Below are 18,210 nucleotides of genomic sequence, written 5' to 3'. Positions count from 1 at the left end.
GAAATATCATAAACGGACGATAAGTGGGATGAGTTGTTTCAGAAAGGTTATGGATTTGGTATGACACGAAGAATAATAGCGAGAAAGACGATTAGTAGCCCAGAGGATTAAAATGAATAACGTTCGAGGCTTAGTAGGAGTAAGGTCTGTTAAAGGATTCAGAGAAAGTCGACAATTAGTTTTGCTGTGGATTATTAGGTAGGGATGGTGAGTGGAAGTTCGAACTGGCTGATAATCGGGTATGCGTAAGTAACGGCGACGAAGGTATATTCGTTACCATAAGGAATCTGGGAATCTAGGACGAAAGGTAGTGATACACGAAGGTGAAGGGTAAAATAGTAATTGTAAAGGGAAGGACGTGTTATGGGAATGTCTCGGAATCTATAAGACCTCGACTTGCTCCAGATTATGTAATGGAGGTCATGTAAGGAAGCGGACGCGATTATATCAGCATTAAGGCACCGGATTCCATCAAAGTTTCGAGGTTAAGCGTGCTAAGGTGGGAGCAATTCTAGGATGGGTGATCCCCTGGGAAGTATGCAAGAAATTCTATATATCCAGACATAAGAGACAAATGAGAAGCTAGAGTAACCCAAGGATAAGCTAGAGTATATGAATGGCTGGAAACCTTAAGAGGTTGCGTAAGACAAGGCAGGCTAGACTGGAGAAGAGACAGAAAGTGCGCCACAGCTCTGGAAATTTGGATAGGCTTGAATAGCGTTTGGAAGTATTTTGTGGGCTAGTTGATAGTATATATATATATATATATATATATATATATATATATATATATGAATGTGTAGGATATCCCACATATGATTGTATCGGTGGATATGTGAGTTCCAGCAACCGGCGCTACGGTAAGGAAGGCATTAATCACGCAAGGGTACCGAAATTCGAGGGACGATAAAAATAAATGGTACCAGTGTTACGAGGTGAGCTGCTATTATTTTTACTACAGGTTAAGATTGGAAATTCTAGTATAACGATATTTGAAAAAGAAAGAGAGTGAATAGATGGAAAACAAAGAGATCAAAGTGTCGGAAGGAGGTAAAAGGTAAGAAACCTCAGTGAGTGAAGCTCCCGAGAGAAACTACCGGCAAAACACGAGACTATTTGGGTAAGAACTCAAAGTAGGCCTGTGAAAAGGGATAGAGTGTGGTAAAAGGAAACAGGAGAGGAGTGTAGGAGGTTCGAGGACCGGTTTCAATAAGTGGGGCTAAAGGAATAGTGACTAGGATAGGGGGACGTGAAGTAAGAGAAAGAATGCTTAGGCTTGCGATGATGTTGAGGTGAGAGATCTATAAAAGAATAAATGTGTAGCTGTATTAATGTAGTTAAAGGTTCGATGAACAAGGATAGGGAGAGTGAAATTTGTAAGGATTCTGTGCTAAGAACAAAAGTAGCGGGACACTTGAGAAATATGGACGCACAGCTACAACACAAACACGTAGTTAAAGAAGAATTACGAGCAAGTGAGCTAAGCAAGTGAAAGGACGAATAGTGGATGGAAGGGTATGGAAATGTGGACAAAATGATGACATAGACAGGAAGTAAAAGAAAACTTGGGATAAGAAGTTTCGATATGTTATGCACAGAGCGAGATGAGGAATAAGGTATAAACGAAGATTTCATAAAAGGACTGTTGGCATATAAGGAGCCCCTTAAAGGGGGGGGGGGGGGGGAGACCATATTATATTAGGCCAAAAAGGGATCACAATATTTTCAAGTACCAGAAAAGGAAACCCATGACGTGGAATGAGGACTCGTGTAAAGACCCAGGAGTTCGAGTATAAGGAGAATAGGGTGAAAGATAAGGAATGGGCATGAAGAGAAGAACGACTATAAAAGGGACCCCCCCCCCCCCCCCCCGAAGTGTTACAAGACCCCATAAGATCAGTTGAACATTCGAGGACGAATGTTCTAAAGGGGGGGAGGATGTTATATCCCGTATTTTGTACGTTCGGATATTTCAAGGTAGTCGTAGTAAGTTAAGGGCAATACTATTTTCCGAAATTATTCTAATGTACAAGTTGGTTATGGATATTATTTATGAACATTAGTAGTATGGAAATATTGAGAAAGGCTAAGGGAAATTCGCAAAATGGTTCATGGTAATATTGTGGAAGGCTAGGGGCAAAATGGGAATTTCATAAAAAGTTCAAGAGAGTTCTTGGAGAACCCCTTTGGCCGTGTATATATTTTTTTTATTTTTATATTGCTTGGTGTTGTTTAGTATGGGGCCCACCCTTTTGGACATTATTAGTTTGCACTATTTTTATGCATAATATATATATATATATACTATGTTCAAAACACGATTAATATAACATTATAGTTTGAGCTCCGTATCTAAAACTTTATTATATTAGTGTTTGCTATGAATACAAAGTCTGCACTTTTTTTTCTTGACATTGTATATTTTTTTAATATGGGATTCACTTTTTTTTTTTTTATATATTGTTTGATTTTGTCAATATGGGATACTGTGTTCAAAACACGATTAATATAACATTGTAGTTTGTGCTCTGTATCTAAAACTTTATTATATTAGTGTTTGCTATGAATAGAAAGTCTGCAATTTTTTTTTTTTTTTGACATTGTTTGTTTTTTAATATGGGATTCATCTTTTTTTTTTATATTGCTTGATTTTGTTAATAAGGAGTCCACATTTTTTTTTCTCGTGAGTTTGGAGATGGTGGGTTCCACTTTATTTACTTTTTTTTTTTTTAATATTGGTTGGTGTTTTTTTTTTTTTTTAATATTGGTTGGTGTTTAATATGGGGACCACACTTTTTTTTTAAAATTCTTAATTGGTTGGTGTTTTTTTGAATTTTTTAATATTAGTTGGTGTTTAATATGGGGACCATACTTTTTTTTTTATACCAGACTATTAGTAATAATTTCCTACACTTTAAACATAATTTACTTTTATTTTATTAAAAGATATAAAAATCTTTTAAATATTAATTAACACCTTTTTTTTAAATATTTTGTTTATTTTGTACAATAACCAAATGTGGAAGTAAAATTTAATCATACCTTATATTTGAAATTTTTTCTTCAAAAGAAATAAATAAAAAATCTTACCATAAATATTTATTATTTTATGCTCATATAAATGGAGCAGTAATGATCCGGTCCACGCAAAATATCAATACATCATTGAGGACCCCACACATGACTTCTTATGGCTTAAATAAATGCCCTCAAAATGAATTTTAATCTCCAATAAGTAACATGTTTCTAAATTTAATTATTTATAAGTATGAATTTGAAATAAATAAAAAGAATTTACTAAACAGATATTATTAATGTAGAACTAAATTTCGTCAAATGAAAAAGGAAGATTGTGTAGCCCTTGCATAAAGTAAATTAACGATTAAAAGAGGAAGCACCAAAATTGACAATAGCTAAAATTGTCAATTGTAATTGCAAAGTAGAGTGAAGCCCACGTGACCAAAAAGCAATTGTCAAATGGTAGTAAAGAAATCAAGTGGGCCTACACTTTTAAAAGGAATAGTACTAAGCGTGTGAAAGTAAAAAAATCAAGTGGGATCATACTTTTAAAAGGAATAGTAACTAATCCATACTTTTGAACTTATTTACGTAAATACCACAACGGACGACGAAAAGGGACCAACCGGTTTCTAATATAGTAGTAATAGTAATAACCCGAAGCAAATACCGTTTATGCCAGCTCCTATCCGAATCCGAAATGCAAAATAATTGGGAAATAGTAAAATCCACACGGGGATTCAGGCGAGAGAGAGAAAAGGCTGAAAGCTCCACACTTGGAGAGAATTTCCTCTATTGACATATTCCCCTTCTTCTCCGATCTCGCACGCACAAACACACACACACTTGTGGGTGTTTGTGTCTCAAATTTCCTCAAACCCTAACCCCCTCTCTTGGGCTATCTCCATCTTTATACCTCTGTGTTACATTACAGTGAAGAAGAGAGGTAATCGATGATCGGAAGACGCTGTGACTTCTTCTTCAATTGAAGTCACGGTATGAGCTGTGGCGAATAATTTATTGCTAATTGTTGTTACTGCTAGACTAGAAGTCACGCCATGTGGTTCTCCTTTTGGAGATCCAGAGACCGGTTCTCCTTGGATGAATTCAGGTAACTCTCACTCCCTTGGAATACTAGTACTGGATTATAGATTGATCCTTGCAATGTTCTAGATTCATATGGAGAATTTATTTAAGTGTATAATTGTTGTAATTTATATATACAAAGAAGGTAATACTGTGAACAAAAGTCAAACTGGTTTTACACTGTGGAGCTAAAGTGGATTTACCCTCTTTTCTTCAAGTCAAAGTGGTTATACAGTTCTGCTTATTTTTGCCCCTCTTCTTTGACTGCATTTTACCTCTTTTACAAGGAACAAGTATTGTTTGTTCCTTTAAATTGTGAGAGTGAAACAACATGTACATAGCTTGGACGATGAATGTGACGACTCAAAAACCAGGAGGCCATGATCGGCAAACGGCTCCTATTACATAACCCTGTCACAGTCTATATATGCCATATGTCTCAACACACAAAACTTTCATACAACAACAACATACCCAGTGATATCCCACATCAAACCGAACTTCTGATCCATTTTTTTTCTGGTTTGAATCGAATTGCCAGTTTGGTGCGGTTTGTTGGTTTTCTTTAACATCCCTAGCCGTACGAATAAGACAAGGTATGCTAGCAAACCCGAGACTTTTCGCGACCTTGATGTGACTCGTCATAGATTGCCATAATATAACTCAAACTATAATCCTACGCCACTACATATGGTTTCTGGTTAAAAGCCACCCAACTTGGGGAGATGAATATTGTTCTCAATTATCTACGGTTCCTCCTAAAAGTCATACTTTTAATCATATACGAAATACTGCGTTCGGGTTTAAAGAACATATAAATCTATATTTCATTTGTTTCATTCATAAATCTGTGATCAAAATCATAAAATGGATAGACATAAATATCAAAAGTATCTCTCACTGAGAGGTAGTTAATACTAATCAATAGTGTGCTAGATTTTGTATCCAAATATACTATGTCTCCGTTCCCATTGCCTGCATCAGTGTCAGCCAAAAATAATGGACAAATTATGAAGGGGTATTTTGTGGCTAGGGGAATAGACAAAATGAGTCTTTCAACCTGGTAGAATGGGATATGGTTTCTACTGAAAAGAAGGTTGGGGCCATGGGGATCAAAGAATTGAGGGTTCAAAGTATCAGCTTCCAACACAAATGGCTTTGGAGAATTAATTGGGAGAAGTGGGCTTTATGGAGAGATGTTATTATTGCTAGATATGGACTTCTCAACCATGGATTACGAAACAACCGTAATATTCTAATTCATATGGGTCTGGAGGCATATGAGTCACAGTGGCCCTCCTTTCTATCCAAGACCTCAATTATGATTGGGGACTGCTAGGAAAGTAAGGTTTTTGGACAAATATTAACGAAATAAGAATTGATGAAAGGAGGTGAAGTGCTATCTAGAGGTGTTGACGGTGTTTCTAGGGGTTAGGGCTAAGATCAAAATATCGTCAAAGAAAACCAAGATGAATTTTTTGAGATATGGTCTAAAAGGTCATTCATTGTGGAGTGGAAGGTAGAGGGAGAATTTGTACGTCCGAAAGGCTTCACAAGAAATTCATATGCCCAAAATGAGTTCGAAAAAAAAAAGTTTTATGGATATCAGTTGGCTGGCCATGAATTTGGTGGTACCCTGAACGGAGGTCAGTCTTTGAAAAAATAGTAGCCCCATGTAACTCATCGATATTAGGTGTATGATATTTGTCTGGTGTAGTTTTTTTAAGGCTACGATAATCAACACAGAACCTCCATGAATCATCTTTTTAACTAGTAGGCTTGGCCTTGCAAAGGGGCTTGAACTTGGGCGAATGAAGTCAGATTCCAGTAAAGCAACTACTTGGTTCTCTAGTCTTTTGGTCATGGGGGTAATGAGTAGGTCTAATGTTTGGAGGTTTGGAATTTGATAACAAGGTAAATGGTGTGAGAATGTGTTCTAAATGGCCAGAGAGAAGTTGGCTCATTGAGCACATATTGGAATCATCGAAAAGTGACTAAACTTGGTTACTTGGTGTCACTTAAACTTTATTAAGAGATTGAAGTGTAGTTGTTGCTGAGTTGGCCGACCTGACTTCTTGCAGCTTGTAACATTTCCTTTGCTAGTTGAAAATCATGAACATGTCCTCCCAGTTGGCTTGCAAAGTGTTGACGAGGCTAACCATTTTATACCAAAGACCAAATCAGCACCCTTGATGGAAAAAGGGTAGTGATTTTGCATAATGGTTAGGCATGGTAATTGAACTTTCAAATTTCGACAATCATTGTTGCAGCGAATTATCTAAGTTGCGCGGAATCTTCACTTTCATTGCCGCACCCGTGTCGGATTCTCCAAAAGACACTACTTTTGGAGTGTCCGACACGCACCCGCCAATATTTTTGAATAGTCCGAGTAACATAGTGAATTATATCTCCGTTCCAATCTATACATTGCAGGTTGGAATGATTTCTATTGGAATTGTAAGCTCCTCCACAAAATTATGCATCGACCCTCTATCGACAAGAATACAAAATTGGTGCGGTTGATTGATCCTTGAAGTTTCATTTTAGCACCAAAGAAGTTCCCCAAAATTGCATGAAAAGAAATTTCAACAGTCATTTTTTGGTGGTCCTGCATCGTCAACATTAGTCTCAACATCATCGTCTAATTGTTCGCCATCCCTGAACTCCATTAGTGACAAGTTTTGGATTTGCAATTGTTTCCGAGCAAATTTTTCATTACATCGGTAACGGAGTCCTTTGGCTATCTGATTTTGCCGTTCAGCATCCCATACTCAAACCTGTTGGGGGTTGGCATGTTGTCTGGCTGGTTGGTTTGGCATGCTGATTTGTGGAAGAAGGAGATTTGGTGGTTATTGGTACGTTTTTTGGCAAAAGGTGTTTATGGGTTGGGTCTACTGAGTGTGTTTCACTTGAGCCCTCTGATGCTACAATGTGGGCCTAATTTTTGTTCAAATTCAAGGGCTAAACTCATGGCCTTGTACACTGTTCTGGGTTTGTCAATTCTTACAGAAGGTTTTAATTCCTTTATAACCCAATTAAAAGCACACTTAAGAGACATGATCTGGCCAATTTGTGACTCTTGACGGACACTTTGCAAATTCTTGATGGTACTTATGTTTGTTGGATACTATAGAGATGCTTGTCCGGATTTTGACCTCCGCAGGACCAAGTTTTCTTGCAACTCATTAACAAGTTCGTCCCAAATAAACAAAGTTTGCTCTCGATTAATCCAAGAGGAGAGGTCAAGACCGTCTCCTCCGAGATACATCGTTGCAATATCGACTTTATGATCATACGGAGTTTGATAGTAACGAAAATATTTTTCTGCCTTCAAAATCCATCCTTTAGGGTCACCATGTTCCAACTTGGGAAATTCCATCTTTGTATGTAGCCTCCAGGACCACCGCGGACTGTCAATGTCGTCGTTTTCTTGCCAAGCGGATAGTCCTCCATCACGTGTTCAACAACTGGTTTCCTCTTGTTGGGTGTGGCTAATTTGGGCTTTCAATATAACAACTTCTGCTGCCTTTGGATTTATTGTGTTAAGCTTTGCTGATATGGCTGATAATTGTTGGGCAATAGATTCAACGTTGGGCGTGTCATTCTTGAGAATTAGAAGATCTGGTGTGAACCATTTTTGATCATTTTGCTTTGATACCAAGTCTAATAGTAACTAGAAGTAGAGAATATAAGAAGTAGAACAATAGAAGGTAATTATTGGCAATAATTTGTGCAAGAATCTTAAACACAATTACCACAATTAAGTTGTCCGCATGGAGAGGACAAGACTCCAAAATACATAACTAGTCCTAATTACATATTTATAGAACAGAGAATAGGATAAGACCAGACAACTAAAATTAGGAATAGAATAAACTGTTGGAGCAGGTTTAGGAAGCATTTGTTGGTTGGGTTTCTGCAGATTTGCACTTCAAAAACTGCAGAAGTTGTACTTTATCAAGACCTCTTCAATTCTTTATCCTCTGGTCGATATTTTCTTCTATAATAAGTCTTGAGAGGTGGGCCTGTATCATTTGTTGTCTTCTTTTATGCACTTATGGGTGTAACCATAGCACATTTTTAGTGCTGGTTTTCCTAACATCAATAATATTTACCAATAAAAAAAAAATGAAGAGATAATCCTATCTCCAACTTGCTTTACCTCTAAAACCCCGTTCTTAAGTCCTAGCTCGAAACATTTCCTACCACCATTCCTATTTTTATCTATCTCATGATATCATAATTTATAACCCGTGTTGCCCATCTCTCTAACCTTTTGCATGTCTGTTTAGTTTCCTCAGACATGTAGACTAATTCTCCTCTTTTTAATGGTATCCATTAACTCAATCGACTTTCTTGTCAAAGAGCCCATATTCAAGCTACCTTTCCAAATCTGACTCTCTAGGATTAACTTCTTTACCCTCGTCTCTTTGTGATGAGGGATAGGGAACCCTTTCCTAATTTGCACCACATCCGGACGCTGAAGTGTCGAGACTGACTTCTTTGTTTTTGATAAAGATGGCGTGACTAGCTTCTCGACCCACATTGGTCCATGACGTGGGGACCTTTTCCCATTTTGCACCACATCTGGACGCTGATGTGGCGTGACTAGCTTCTCGACCCACATTGGTCCATGACGTGGGGACCTTTTCCCATTTTGCACCACATCTGGATGCTGATGTAGCGTGACTAGCCTCTTTACCTATACACATCCATGATATGATGACCCTAGCTTATACTCCATCACATCCAGGCGGCGATGTGATGGTATCCCTGTTCTATTTTTCATTACATCTGGGTGCCACTAACGTTTGCTTCGGTGAGCACGCCTGATGATATTTGTAGTGTGAGGTTTCATCGTGAATTGGCTTATATCAGTTTACGGCAATGGCACAACCCTTCTCCTCTATCTGGGTTAGGGACTGCCAATGTGAGCTAGCTCTAATCAATGAAGTTTCGGTAAACATGATAATACGTGTGGACAAACTGTGCTGCTTAAGTTGCAGTGGAAAAGTAGTCCTTAGAATTTTAGTACATGATGCTCAGATGATTGTCCATCTTACTATAACAGCTCTGATCAGTCTGAGGTTTAAGCTGCATTCCTGCTTATTGTGCAGATTTTTGACTGATCAGCTGATGAAAGTTCAAGTTGTTAATGAAGTCAACAAGGTAATTACTTTACCTTTCTCATCTCCTCCTTATCTCTGGTTTCTGTAACTATATATTTTATGCTGCGCTGCCATAAGGTATGATTATGCTTCATACAATTAAATCTTTTCTTGTGACATGAAGGATTTTGTGATTGAGGCGCTAAGATCAATTTCAGAGTTGATAACATATGGTGATCAGCATGATGTGGCTTATTTCGAGTATGTCTCCACTAAGGATTTCCCCTTTTGGTGAATAGTAATTATTTTAGCCTGAGGTAGACCTAACAAGCTTTCTTTGATGTAATGTTGGGCATTTCTGCAGGTTTTTCATGGAGAAGCAGGTGATGGGGGAGTTTGTACGTATATTAAGAATTAGTAGAACTGTTATTGTTTCGCTTCAGTTGCTGCAGACGATGAGTATTGTGATCCAGAACTTAAAAAATGAGCATTCTATTTGTAAGTAAACTGTTGAAATGTGTTGTGTTGAATCGATAATCTTGCCTTCACGCATTTTGTTAGTCTGACACTTTTTCCCAAATTTTGCAGATTACATGTTTAGTAATGAGCACATTAACCACCTTATAACATATTCTTTTGACTTTCGTAATGAAGAGCTTTTGTCTTATTACATATCCTTTCTGAGGTGTGATTCCTAAACCTTAGCCACTTTAGAGGTGCTTCCTTACTTTGAAATACATTTCTCGTCAAAATGCTTCTCCCTGACGCTGGTTTTCTGGATGCATGCATATACAAAGAGCAATAAGTGGAAAGTTGAACAAAAACACCATTTCCCTCCTTGTGAAGACTCATAATGTAAGTTTAATTTGTAAAGAACAGCTTCCCTAAGTTTTGAGGTTACTATCCTGTTTGTTTGAATTCTAGGCATGCCAATATAATAGCCGTTGACTTAGCTCAACTAGTTCACAGCCCTCCTTGTTGACCCAAGAGAATTCTGTGCTGCTGTTTGTTTGAATTCTAGGCATGCCAATATAATATCCTTCGACTTAACTCAGCTCGTTCAGGCCCTACTTGTTAACCCAAGAGATCTCTGTGCTGCAATTTGCTGGTTTGCTTTCTCATTGTGGACCTTAGAAGAACAAAGTGAATAAATGGGCATACTAGAGGTCCTTACTTAAAAACTGGGAGCTTTAGGAGTGGAGAAAGTCAAATATGATAGATGGGGAGCTAAGATGAGGGAATTGGAGGAGAGGTCTCTCTTGCATCTTTGATTTTTCCTCTGCTTGGAAACTGTAGTTTGAACGGTGGAATAGGTGCACTGTCCGCTTTTTGCAGGGCAATTTTTTTGACTTGCATTGTTTTTGCTGATTGTTAACTTAGTTCAATATATTCTACCAATCTGTTTTGAACTTGGAATTCAATCATTTTCTTCTATCTTCTTTTCCAAAATAACATCCATCCCATTCTTTTTATCTTCTGTATTTCTCATCTTTTGCATTTCATTTGGTCTACCTCTTTGAATAGGAAGAAGTGGTCTCATTTCCGCTCTATGTTGAGGCAATACGCTTTGCGTTTCATGAAGAAAGCATGATTCGAACTGCAGTACGTGCGTTGACCCTCAATGTTTATCATGGTGAGCTTCCTTGTTATACTTCTTCTAAATTTCTCTATATTCTCCCTCATTCGCAGTGGTTTTGGTAGTATATTCAATAATCTTTAACGTGTGCACAGTTGGCGATGAGGCTGTTAATAAATTTGTTGCCAGTGATCCTCATGCTGATTATTTCTCAAATTTAGTCAAATTTTTCGGGGAGCAATGCATCAACTTGGACAAGTTGGTTAATGCTTCAAAGTAAGTAGTTTCTTATTTTTATTTTGTCCTGTGAAACTGGTTATGCATAACCTATTTGCTGTGCGACTCATGTATTTATGATGCAGGTGTCTAGGTCCTGATACCAGTGGTTCTATCCATTCCTCTGTTGATGAGATTGAGGATAACCTCTATTATTTTAGTGATGTTATTTCAGCAGGGATTCCAGACATTGGGAGGCTAATAACAGACCTCATGTTGAAGGTGCTGATATTTCCATCAATACTTCCTTCGTTACGGATGGAAGTAGTTAAAGATAGTGTAATGGTCTAAACCCCCCTCTCTTTCTTTACATGTGTAGTGAAAAAGATAGAAGTCCTAACATTTAGAAAGTTTACATAAGGTCCTTGCCTTTACAGATCAGGCCTCTAAATTAGCATTTTTGCCTAGTGGGACACTTCATCTCCAATCATAAGATGAGGATCAAGTCATCAAGTGAGCAAAGTGGTAAAGGTCCACCCTTTGAGCTCCTTAGTAGGGCGATAAGGATGGGTGTGGTTTACCATATTAAAAAAAGTTTTTTATATGAGATGGTCACACATTTCAACATGGTATCAATACAGGAAGAGGTCTTGGTGTTGAGTCTTACCGTCACGCATTATCAAAAGAATTTCCACAATCCCGGTCATCCCAAGCACCCTCTGCCGACCAATAACTAGAGCCAAGGGGTACCAGCGTAAGGACCACGTGCTTGGCGTTTGAGATATAATTAAGCAGATAAAAGTGTGCTATGATACCATGTTGAAGTGTGTGACCATCTCATCAAATTATGTCTTCAGCACGCCCCCTCACATGAGACCCTGATTCTTTTGGGCCAAGCACATGGAAATTCTTTTTGATGTGAGACTCGAACCCAGGACCTCTGCATGCTCTAATACCATGTTAAAGTGTGTGAGCTTTTAGATAGGTGGTCACACCACAACACTAACACTTTTGCCTTAGCCTTTTTTTTAATTCCATTAGAAAAATTTCAAGAGTTTCTATTTTCTCTCTGTTGTATATTTTCTAAGATCAAACATGTCCAACATTTGGAGCAAATCAAACAGATTTTCGTTTTTCACTTTTGGCAAACAATTTCTTGTACCTGTTCTGGTGGGAGGTTGCAAGTACCCGGTGGAACAGTCGGGGTGCACACAAGCTATCCCGGATACCACGGTTATCCAAAACTAAAACAAAAAGTAGTATCTTAAGGGTCAGAAGCAAGTCTTATTTCTGTTTATTATTACAGTTCAGGTAAATGGAAAAATAGAAAGTGAGGGGAGAATTGCACCAAAGCAATTTATTTCCTTTTTCTTTGGTTTATCTCCCTTTTATCCTTAATCTTGTTCCTCCTTTGAATTGCTAAAGTTGAAACTGATGATCGCAGTTAAGTTCTTCACTTCGTAATCAAAGTTGTTATCCGAGCATTAAAAGTGACTTTAAGATGTAATAGAAGTTTGGGATTGGGTTTAAAATGTAAAGCTTCTGTAGTTCTTTTAAAGGAAGTAAATAGAAGTGGCTGTACTTAGGCAACAGTGCAAGCTCAAGGGGCTAGTGACACGAGATAAAGGAGCTGTAGGTTATGGGGTTTCGATGATTTTCCCCTTGGGATTTGGTTTCTTGTTTTTCCTCCCTGGGCATTTGTTGTTCTCATTTTATGCTGGTTGCTGGCACTTTATCTGCTGATAGTTTTTTGTGGCTTATGTACGTCTAATTATTAACTTTCATGTTTTGTTAATGCAGGATACAGGAATTGGAACCGCAACTTCTTTGTATTTACTTTGTTGCATCTTGCGCATTGTTAAGATAAAAGATTTGGCGAATATTGTTGCTGCTGTTCTTCTTTGTGATATAGAAACATTCGTCCCAAGGTCTGAAGCTAAACTGAATGGTTTCATGGTTAACAATGGTATGTCACATGGAAATCAAGATTCAGAAAATGGTGGCTTCAGATCAGATTCTGATGGTCAAAGTTTACGGGTTTTGGTTCCAAACATATCCAGCTCTTTAAATAGTCACCCAGAAGATGACGTTCCACAACTAGATCATGGGAGTACATATTCTTCATTAAGGTAATTCACATTCCACTTCTTATTCTTAATTTTTTGTTGTTTTGTCAAGTAGGTGAGCTATCCATTTGTTAGATGCATGACGCAAAGCAAAGTTTGCTAACACTGCACTAGGTGGAACTATCATTAAAGCATATCGTGACCAATATTGTTGTCTTGGATGAACAGTAACCGATAACTACAGGGATGTAACGTTTACTGAAGAACAAACTTAAGCCCTCGGCTTCAAGAAGAATTTCTATCAAAAGTCACGACTTCTGGCAAGATTTTGGAACCTCCTATCCTGATTCTCATGGTTAAACCAATAACTTCTTCGAGTCTTGTTTAATAAATAGTTGAAACCTGTCTGATTATCAAATTCTATGAACTTCTGAGACAGTTGACCTTAACTCAGTCATCGAATCTTAGGACCTGTTTGTCCATGAGAATTTTTCACTTTTTCCAGAATTAGTGTTTGGTTATGAAATTGTCCATTTTTTCCAAATTCAACTCGGAGCGGATTTCAAATTGGAACAACTGCTCTAACTCAGTTTTCCAACTCCCCTTTTACCGTTGGAAAATTCATCCTTTTTTTTTTAAAAAAAAATACAACCCCATCTAATGGATCTTTGTAATAGTATTTGAAACTTGACAAAGTGTAATAGCATGTGGTAGCCCGTATGTGGGATCCAAATGGTTAATGCAGCTGCTGTTTTAACTTCTGTAATAGTGTAATTCTGTAAATGCAATCTATGACGTTATGTGATATTACTCTTTTAAAGCAGATTGGGTTGTTTGTTTCAGGTAAATTAGTCTAGTGGTTTTGCTAGTTTTTAGAAATTATGGGATATAAATCATATTTCATGTTTTTTAAGAAAAAGCACATCCAAACATGAACATGATTCCAAATATTCTTTGCAAAAAGTATAATCAAACACAACTCCATCTTCAACTCTAACCTCATAAAATGATAAAATCCAAATAAAGTGAAAAATATTTGGAATCTGGCTGAACCCCTACTTAGATTTCCACTTCACTTTTGTTAACCATTTAGCTTTTTTTGATAATTTAATCGTTGTCATATCTCGTTACTTCTTATCAGCATGTTTTTGTCTGTAGGATTTCTTGATCATTGTGTTCTGGATATTTCTCTGTTTCTCTACTCTATGCAACAGTTATAGGATTGTAGATGTTATTGTTTAGAATGATATTCACTAGCACCAGCTCAGCATGAGTTGACTGAAAAACAGATGTCTTTCTTTTCTCATTCTTTTACTTTCTTGTTTCTTTCTATCTTCTACTCTTTATTTAGATGGTCTAGCAGTAAGTAGTGTGTAAAACTTCTTGAACGCTTTGGTTCTTTCGTTGTGTCTTTACACCATTAAGTAGAAATACATTGTAAACCAGTAGAGCGAGCAGCCAAATCACTTAAACATATTGCTTTTCCTGCTAATTTTCTGTTCTGTAGGGAGGCCTTACTTTCTTATATTACTGCTGGTGACGATGTTCAAGTTTCGGGTTCTTTAAGCGTGCTGGCTACACTGTTGCAGACTAAAGGTTATATAAGTGGTTTATTGCTCTTTTCCTTCAGATGCTTTGCCTGACTCTTATAAGAACCTTTATGCCTGCAGAGCTGGAAGAATCAATGCTTGACGCTCTTGGAATTCTTCCACAAAGAAAACAACAGAAGAAACTCTTGTTGGTATGTTACAGCTGTAAAGTAATCATTATATGGAAAATGACCTTTCTGAAATTAAGTTGGAGATTTGTTTTCCACTAGTTGCTATTAAAGTAGGTCTCATGCCATTTTTGGAATGTGAAAGGTCTGAATATGAAAAGCCTATCCAACAATAACGTAGTTTAAGATCTAGGTACCTTATGATGTTAGATAATAATTATTGCCTGTATATGAATGTACTATCACTTGACTAACAAAATCATTCATCGAACCGATTTACCTTTTTTTTTTTTTTTTGAATAATAGAGTGTAGCTAAATGTGAAACTATTACAACAACAACATCTCAGTTACAAGCAAGTAGTGGTCGGCTATATGTATTCCCATTTTCCATGTTACTTCAATCATACTCTTCTCTGGTCAAAATTCTAATAAAATAAAAGTTCCAAAAAAAAAAAAATGAAGTTTAAAAAATATTAAGTAAAATAAACATAAGAAGCACTAGAAGTTCTTTAAAATTTTCGACTAACATATAAATCTCCGAAAGACTAAACGACTCCTAGGGAAGTATAGGACACAAATTAGAAGTTCGAATGTGGTTATAACCAGTGGCGGATCCAGAATTTTCACTCAGGGGGTTGGAAAAAACAACAAAAGCTAAATATAAAAAATAATGTTGTCAATGAGAATCAAACCTAGGACGCAATGACAATTTTGAACACCCTGGACCGCTTGAGCTAAACTTTTGCATTTATTCAGGGTGTTCAAAAGTTAATAAATGTACATAAACACAGAAAATCTACCCTATATATACACTGTAATTTTTTGCCGAGAGTGTTTGGGTGAACACCCTCGGCATGCTCTAAATCCGCCTCTGGCTATAACAATTCTCAACGATGCATTGTGCCCTATCGTTTTCATGTCTGCATAAATCCTACAATTGTAGGTGATTCGATATAATTTCCTTTCCAAGTGATTTTGGTCTATTTGTCCCTTTTCAATATCTTCACTAACCATGGCTTTAAATTTACGGACTGGTACATTCAGGGATCGGCGCAAGACATGACCATATGATCTCAATGACCTTCTCTCATTTTATCACCCTTGTTGGTTTCATCAATTAGCACAATATCGTTGACAAATAGCATGCACCATGGAATTTCATCGTGTATTGTGTTAGTTAGCTTATCCCTCACAAGGGCAAACAAGTAAAGGCTTAATACTGATCCTAGGTGCAAACCCACGATTATTAGAAATTCCTTTGTATCTCCTACTACTGTTCTCACGCTAGTGACGTCTCTTTCATCCTTGTCCTTAATGGCATTTATATATTTAAAATGTGAATTCCTTTGTTCTTCAATACCCACCAAAGAACCTTTTTAGATACTCTATCATATGCTTTCCTTAGATCAAGAAACCATGTGCAAATCTTTCTTCCTCTTGCAATAAACTTGCATCAATCTCCTTTGCAAAAACATAGCTTTTGTTACAGAGCTACCAGGCATAAATCCGAGCTGGATCATTGTGACTCTTGTAATGTCTCTCTGTCTACGTTCTATCACTTTTTTTCGTGTTTCATTGTATGACTCATAAGTTCAATGCCACGATATTTCGCACAGCTTTGGATGTCTCATTTCTTTTTATAAATTTGATCCAGGGTGCTCTTCCTCCACTCGATGGGCATCCTATCACATCTTAGTATCTATATAGCTTGGTAAGCTATCCTGCTCTAACCTCTCTAAGACACTTCCAAACCTCTAAGAAGATACTATTTGGGGAGCAAACTTTTATGCTCCTAATATTTTTCTTGTCATCCTTTTCCTTTGCCAGTCTAATTCTATGAGTGTAGCAAAAGTTCCTACTGTGCACAAATGTTTAGAGATCCAGAAAGTCAGTATCGTGGTTCGAGTTGGATAATTGATGAAAATAGCCTTTCCATTTCTCCTTTATCTCATTATCTTCTATTAACCGTTGTTGGGAATCGTCTAATGCACTTTACCTGATTCAAGTCCTTACTTCTCTTTCTCTTGGTCGTGCTATTTTATGACTTTATTTCTCCCCTTCTCTTGTCTATAATATTTGGTTCAAGACATCTAGGGCTTCCCCTCAAGCTTTACTAATAGCCTTAGCTTCATCCTTAACTCTCTTATGCTCTTCGAAGGCTTTTCCATCTTCTGCTTTTGGTTATATTTTATAGCACTCTTTAGCTCGTCCTATTTTATGACTTTATTTCTCCCCTTCTCTTGTCCATAATTTTTGGTTCAAGACATCTAGGGCTCCCCTCAAGCTTTACTAATAGCCTTAGCTTCATCCTTAACTCTCTTATGCTTTTCGAAGGCTTTTCCATCTTCTACTTTTGGTTACATTTTATAGCACTCTTTAGCTCTAATAACTCTTTGCCCCTCCTCATTTCACCACGACGATTCTTGGGGTCGAGGTCCTACATCTTTACACACACCTAGCACTTCGTGTGTTACTCTTTCAATGCAACTTGACATTTTCTTCCACAGGATGTCTGTGTCCCCCTCTAAGTCCCATACTCACTCCTCCCATAGTTTTTTCTTGAAACGCCAACTAGTTAGCACCCTTTAATGCACACTACCAAATTCTCGATTGCTTGCAAGTTTTCTCCTTTCTCACTATTCCCTTACCCTATGCATGCAATACCAACAACCTATGATGGGTGGTTAGAGCTTCTCCTTGTATAACCATACAATCCTACATGAGAGATGCTATCCGTCTTGTAGTTTGGATAAAAACTATTTGACTAAGGCTACGCCCATTCTTGAGTGTTAATAGCTGAGAATTCGTTTTTTTTTTTTTTTTTTTTTTAAATGGGTTAGCTACCACCAAACCATAAGCTAAAGTGAACTTTAGGATAGCTTTTACTCAATCCTTTCTTGTGTCATACCCATATCCCTCGTGTACTTGGTCAAAACCGTCACTATCTTTACCCGCTTCTTTACTCATACCCGTCCATATTGTGGGAACAATTTCCGGTTTTGCACCACATCCAGGCTGATGTGACATAACTAACTTCTTTACCCATACCCATCCATGGTATGGGAAGCCTTCTCATACTCCCTCACACCCAGGTAGCGTGGTGATGGAGCCCCTTTCCTATTTCCATCACATTTTAGTGTAACGCGTGCGTAGGTGTGCATGCCCAACAATATTTGTATTGTGAGAGTTCTAATTTTATGCTAGTTACCAGCCTACTACAACACTCGTCCTTTATCCGGGTTTCGGACTGGCAATGTGAGGAAGCTCACTTGGGCAGAGTTGTAACTACATGTGAAACTAACATTTCAAAATTGTTAAGATCGATCCGTGAATTTTGTTACCATTGTCAAATAAATAAATAAATAAAAATCGATCCTTGAATCTAGTTACAATTGTTTAACTGGAGATTGGGTTGTGCTACA

General features: G+C 37.4%; 1 protein-coding gene across 3 annotated transcripts in view; it reads left to right on the top strand.

Moving 5' to 3' along the window:
* Positions 1-3,700: 3,700 nt before the first annotated feature.
* LOC132603394 (protein TRANSPARENT TESTA 9) overlaps positions 3,701-18,210 on the top strand; it is a 37,738-nt gene continuing 23,228 nt past the window's right edge. The window contains exons 1-12 of one of the 3 annotated variants that reach the window (XM_060316422.1): positions 3,701-4,129; positions 9,222-9,273; positions 9,397-9,473; positions 9,577-9,710; positions 9,801-9,897; positions 10,010-10,067; positions 10,737-10,845; positions 10,944-11,064; positions 11,151-11,286; positions 12,805-13,133; positions 14,578-14,666; positions 14,741-14,811. In XM_060316422.1, coding sequence (XP_060172405.1) covers positions 4,077-4,129; positions 9,222-9,273; positions 9,397-9,473; positions 9,577-9,710; positions 9,801-9,897; positions 10,010-10,067; positions 10,737-10,845; positions 10,944-11,064; positions 11,151-11,286; positions 12,805-13,133; positions 14,578-14,666; positions 14,741-14,811 — 1,326 coding nt within the window. In that variant the 5' untranslated portion in view covers positions 3,701-4,076. Of the gene's footprint in view, positions 4,130-9,221; positions 9,274-9,396; positions 9,474-9,576; positions 9,711-9,800; positions 9,898-10,009; positions 10,068-10,736; positions 10,846-10,943; positions 11,065-11,150; positions 11,344-12,804; positions 13,134-14,577; positions 14,667-14,740; positions 14,812-18,210 lie in introns of those variants that run through there. The other 2 variants (XM_060316421.1, XM_060316423.1) reach the window with 2 other exon arrangements.

Source organism: Lycium barbarum, chromosome 7, assembly GCF_019175385.1.
Source record: "Lycium barbarum isolate Lr01 chromosome 7, ASM1917538v2, whole genome shotgun sequence".
Taxonomy (NCBI): Eukaryota; Viridiplantae; Streptophyta; class Magnoliopsida; order Solanales; family Solanaceae; genus Lycium; species Lycium barbarum.
This window is presented reverse-complemented; position numbering and strand designations above follow the sequence as displayed.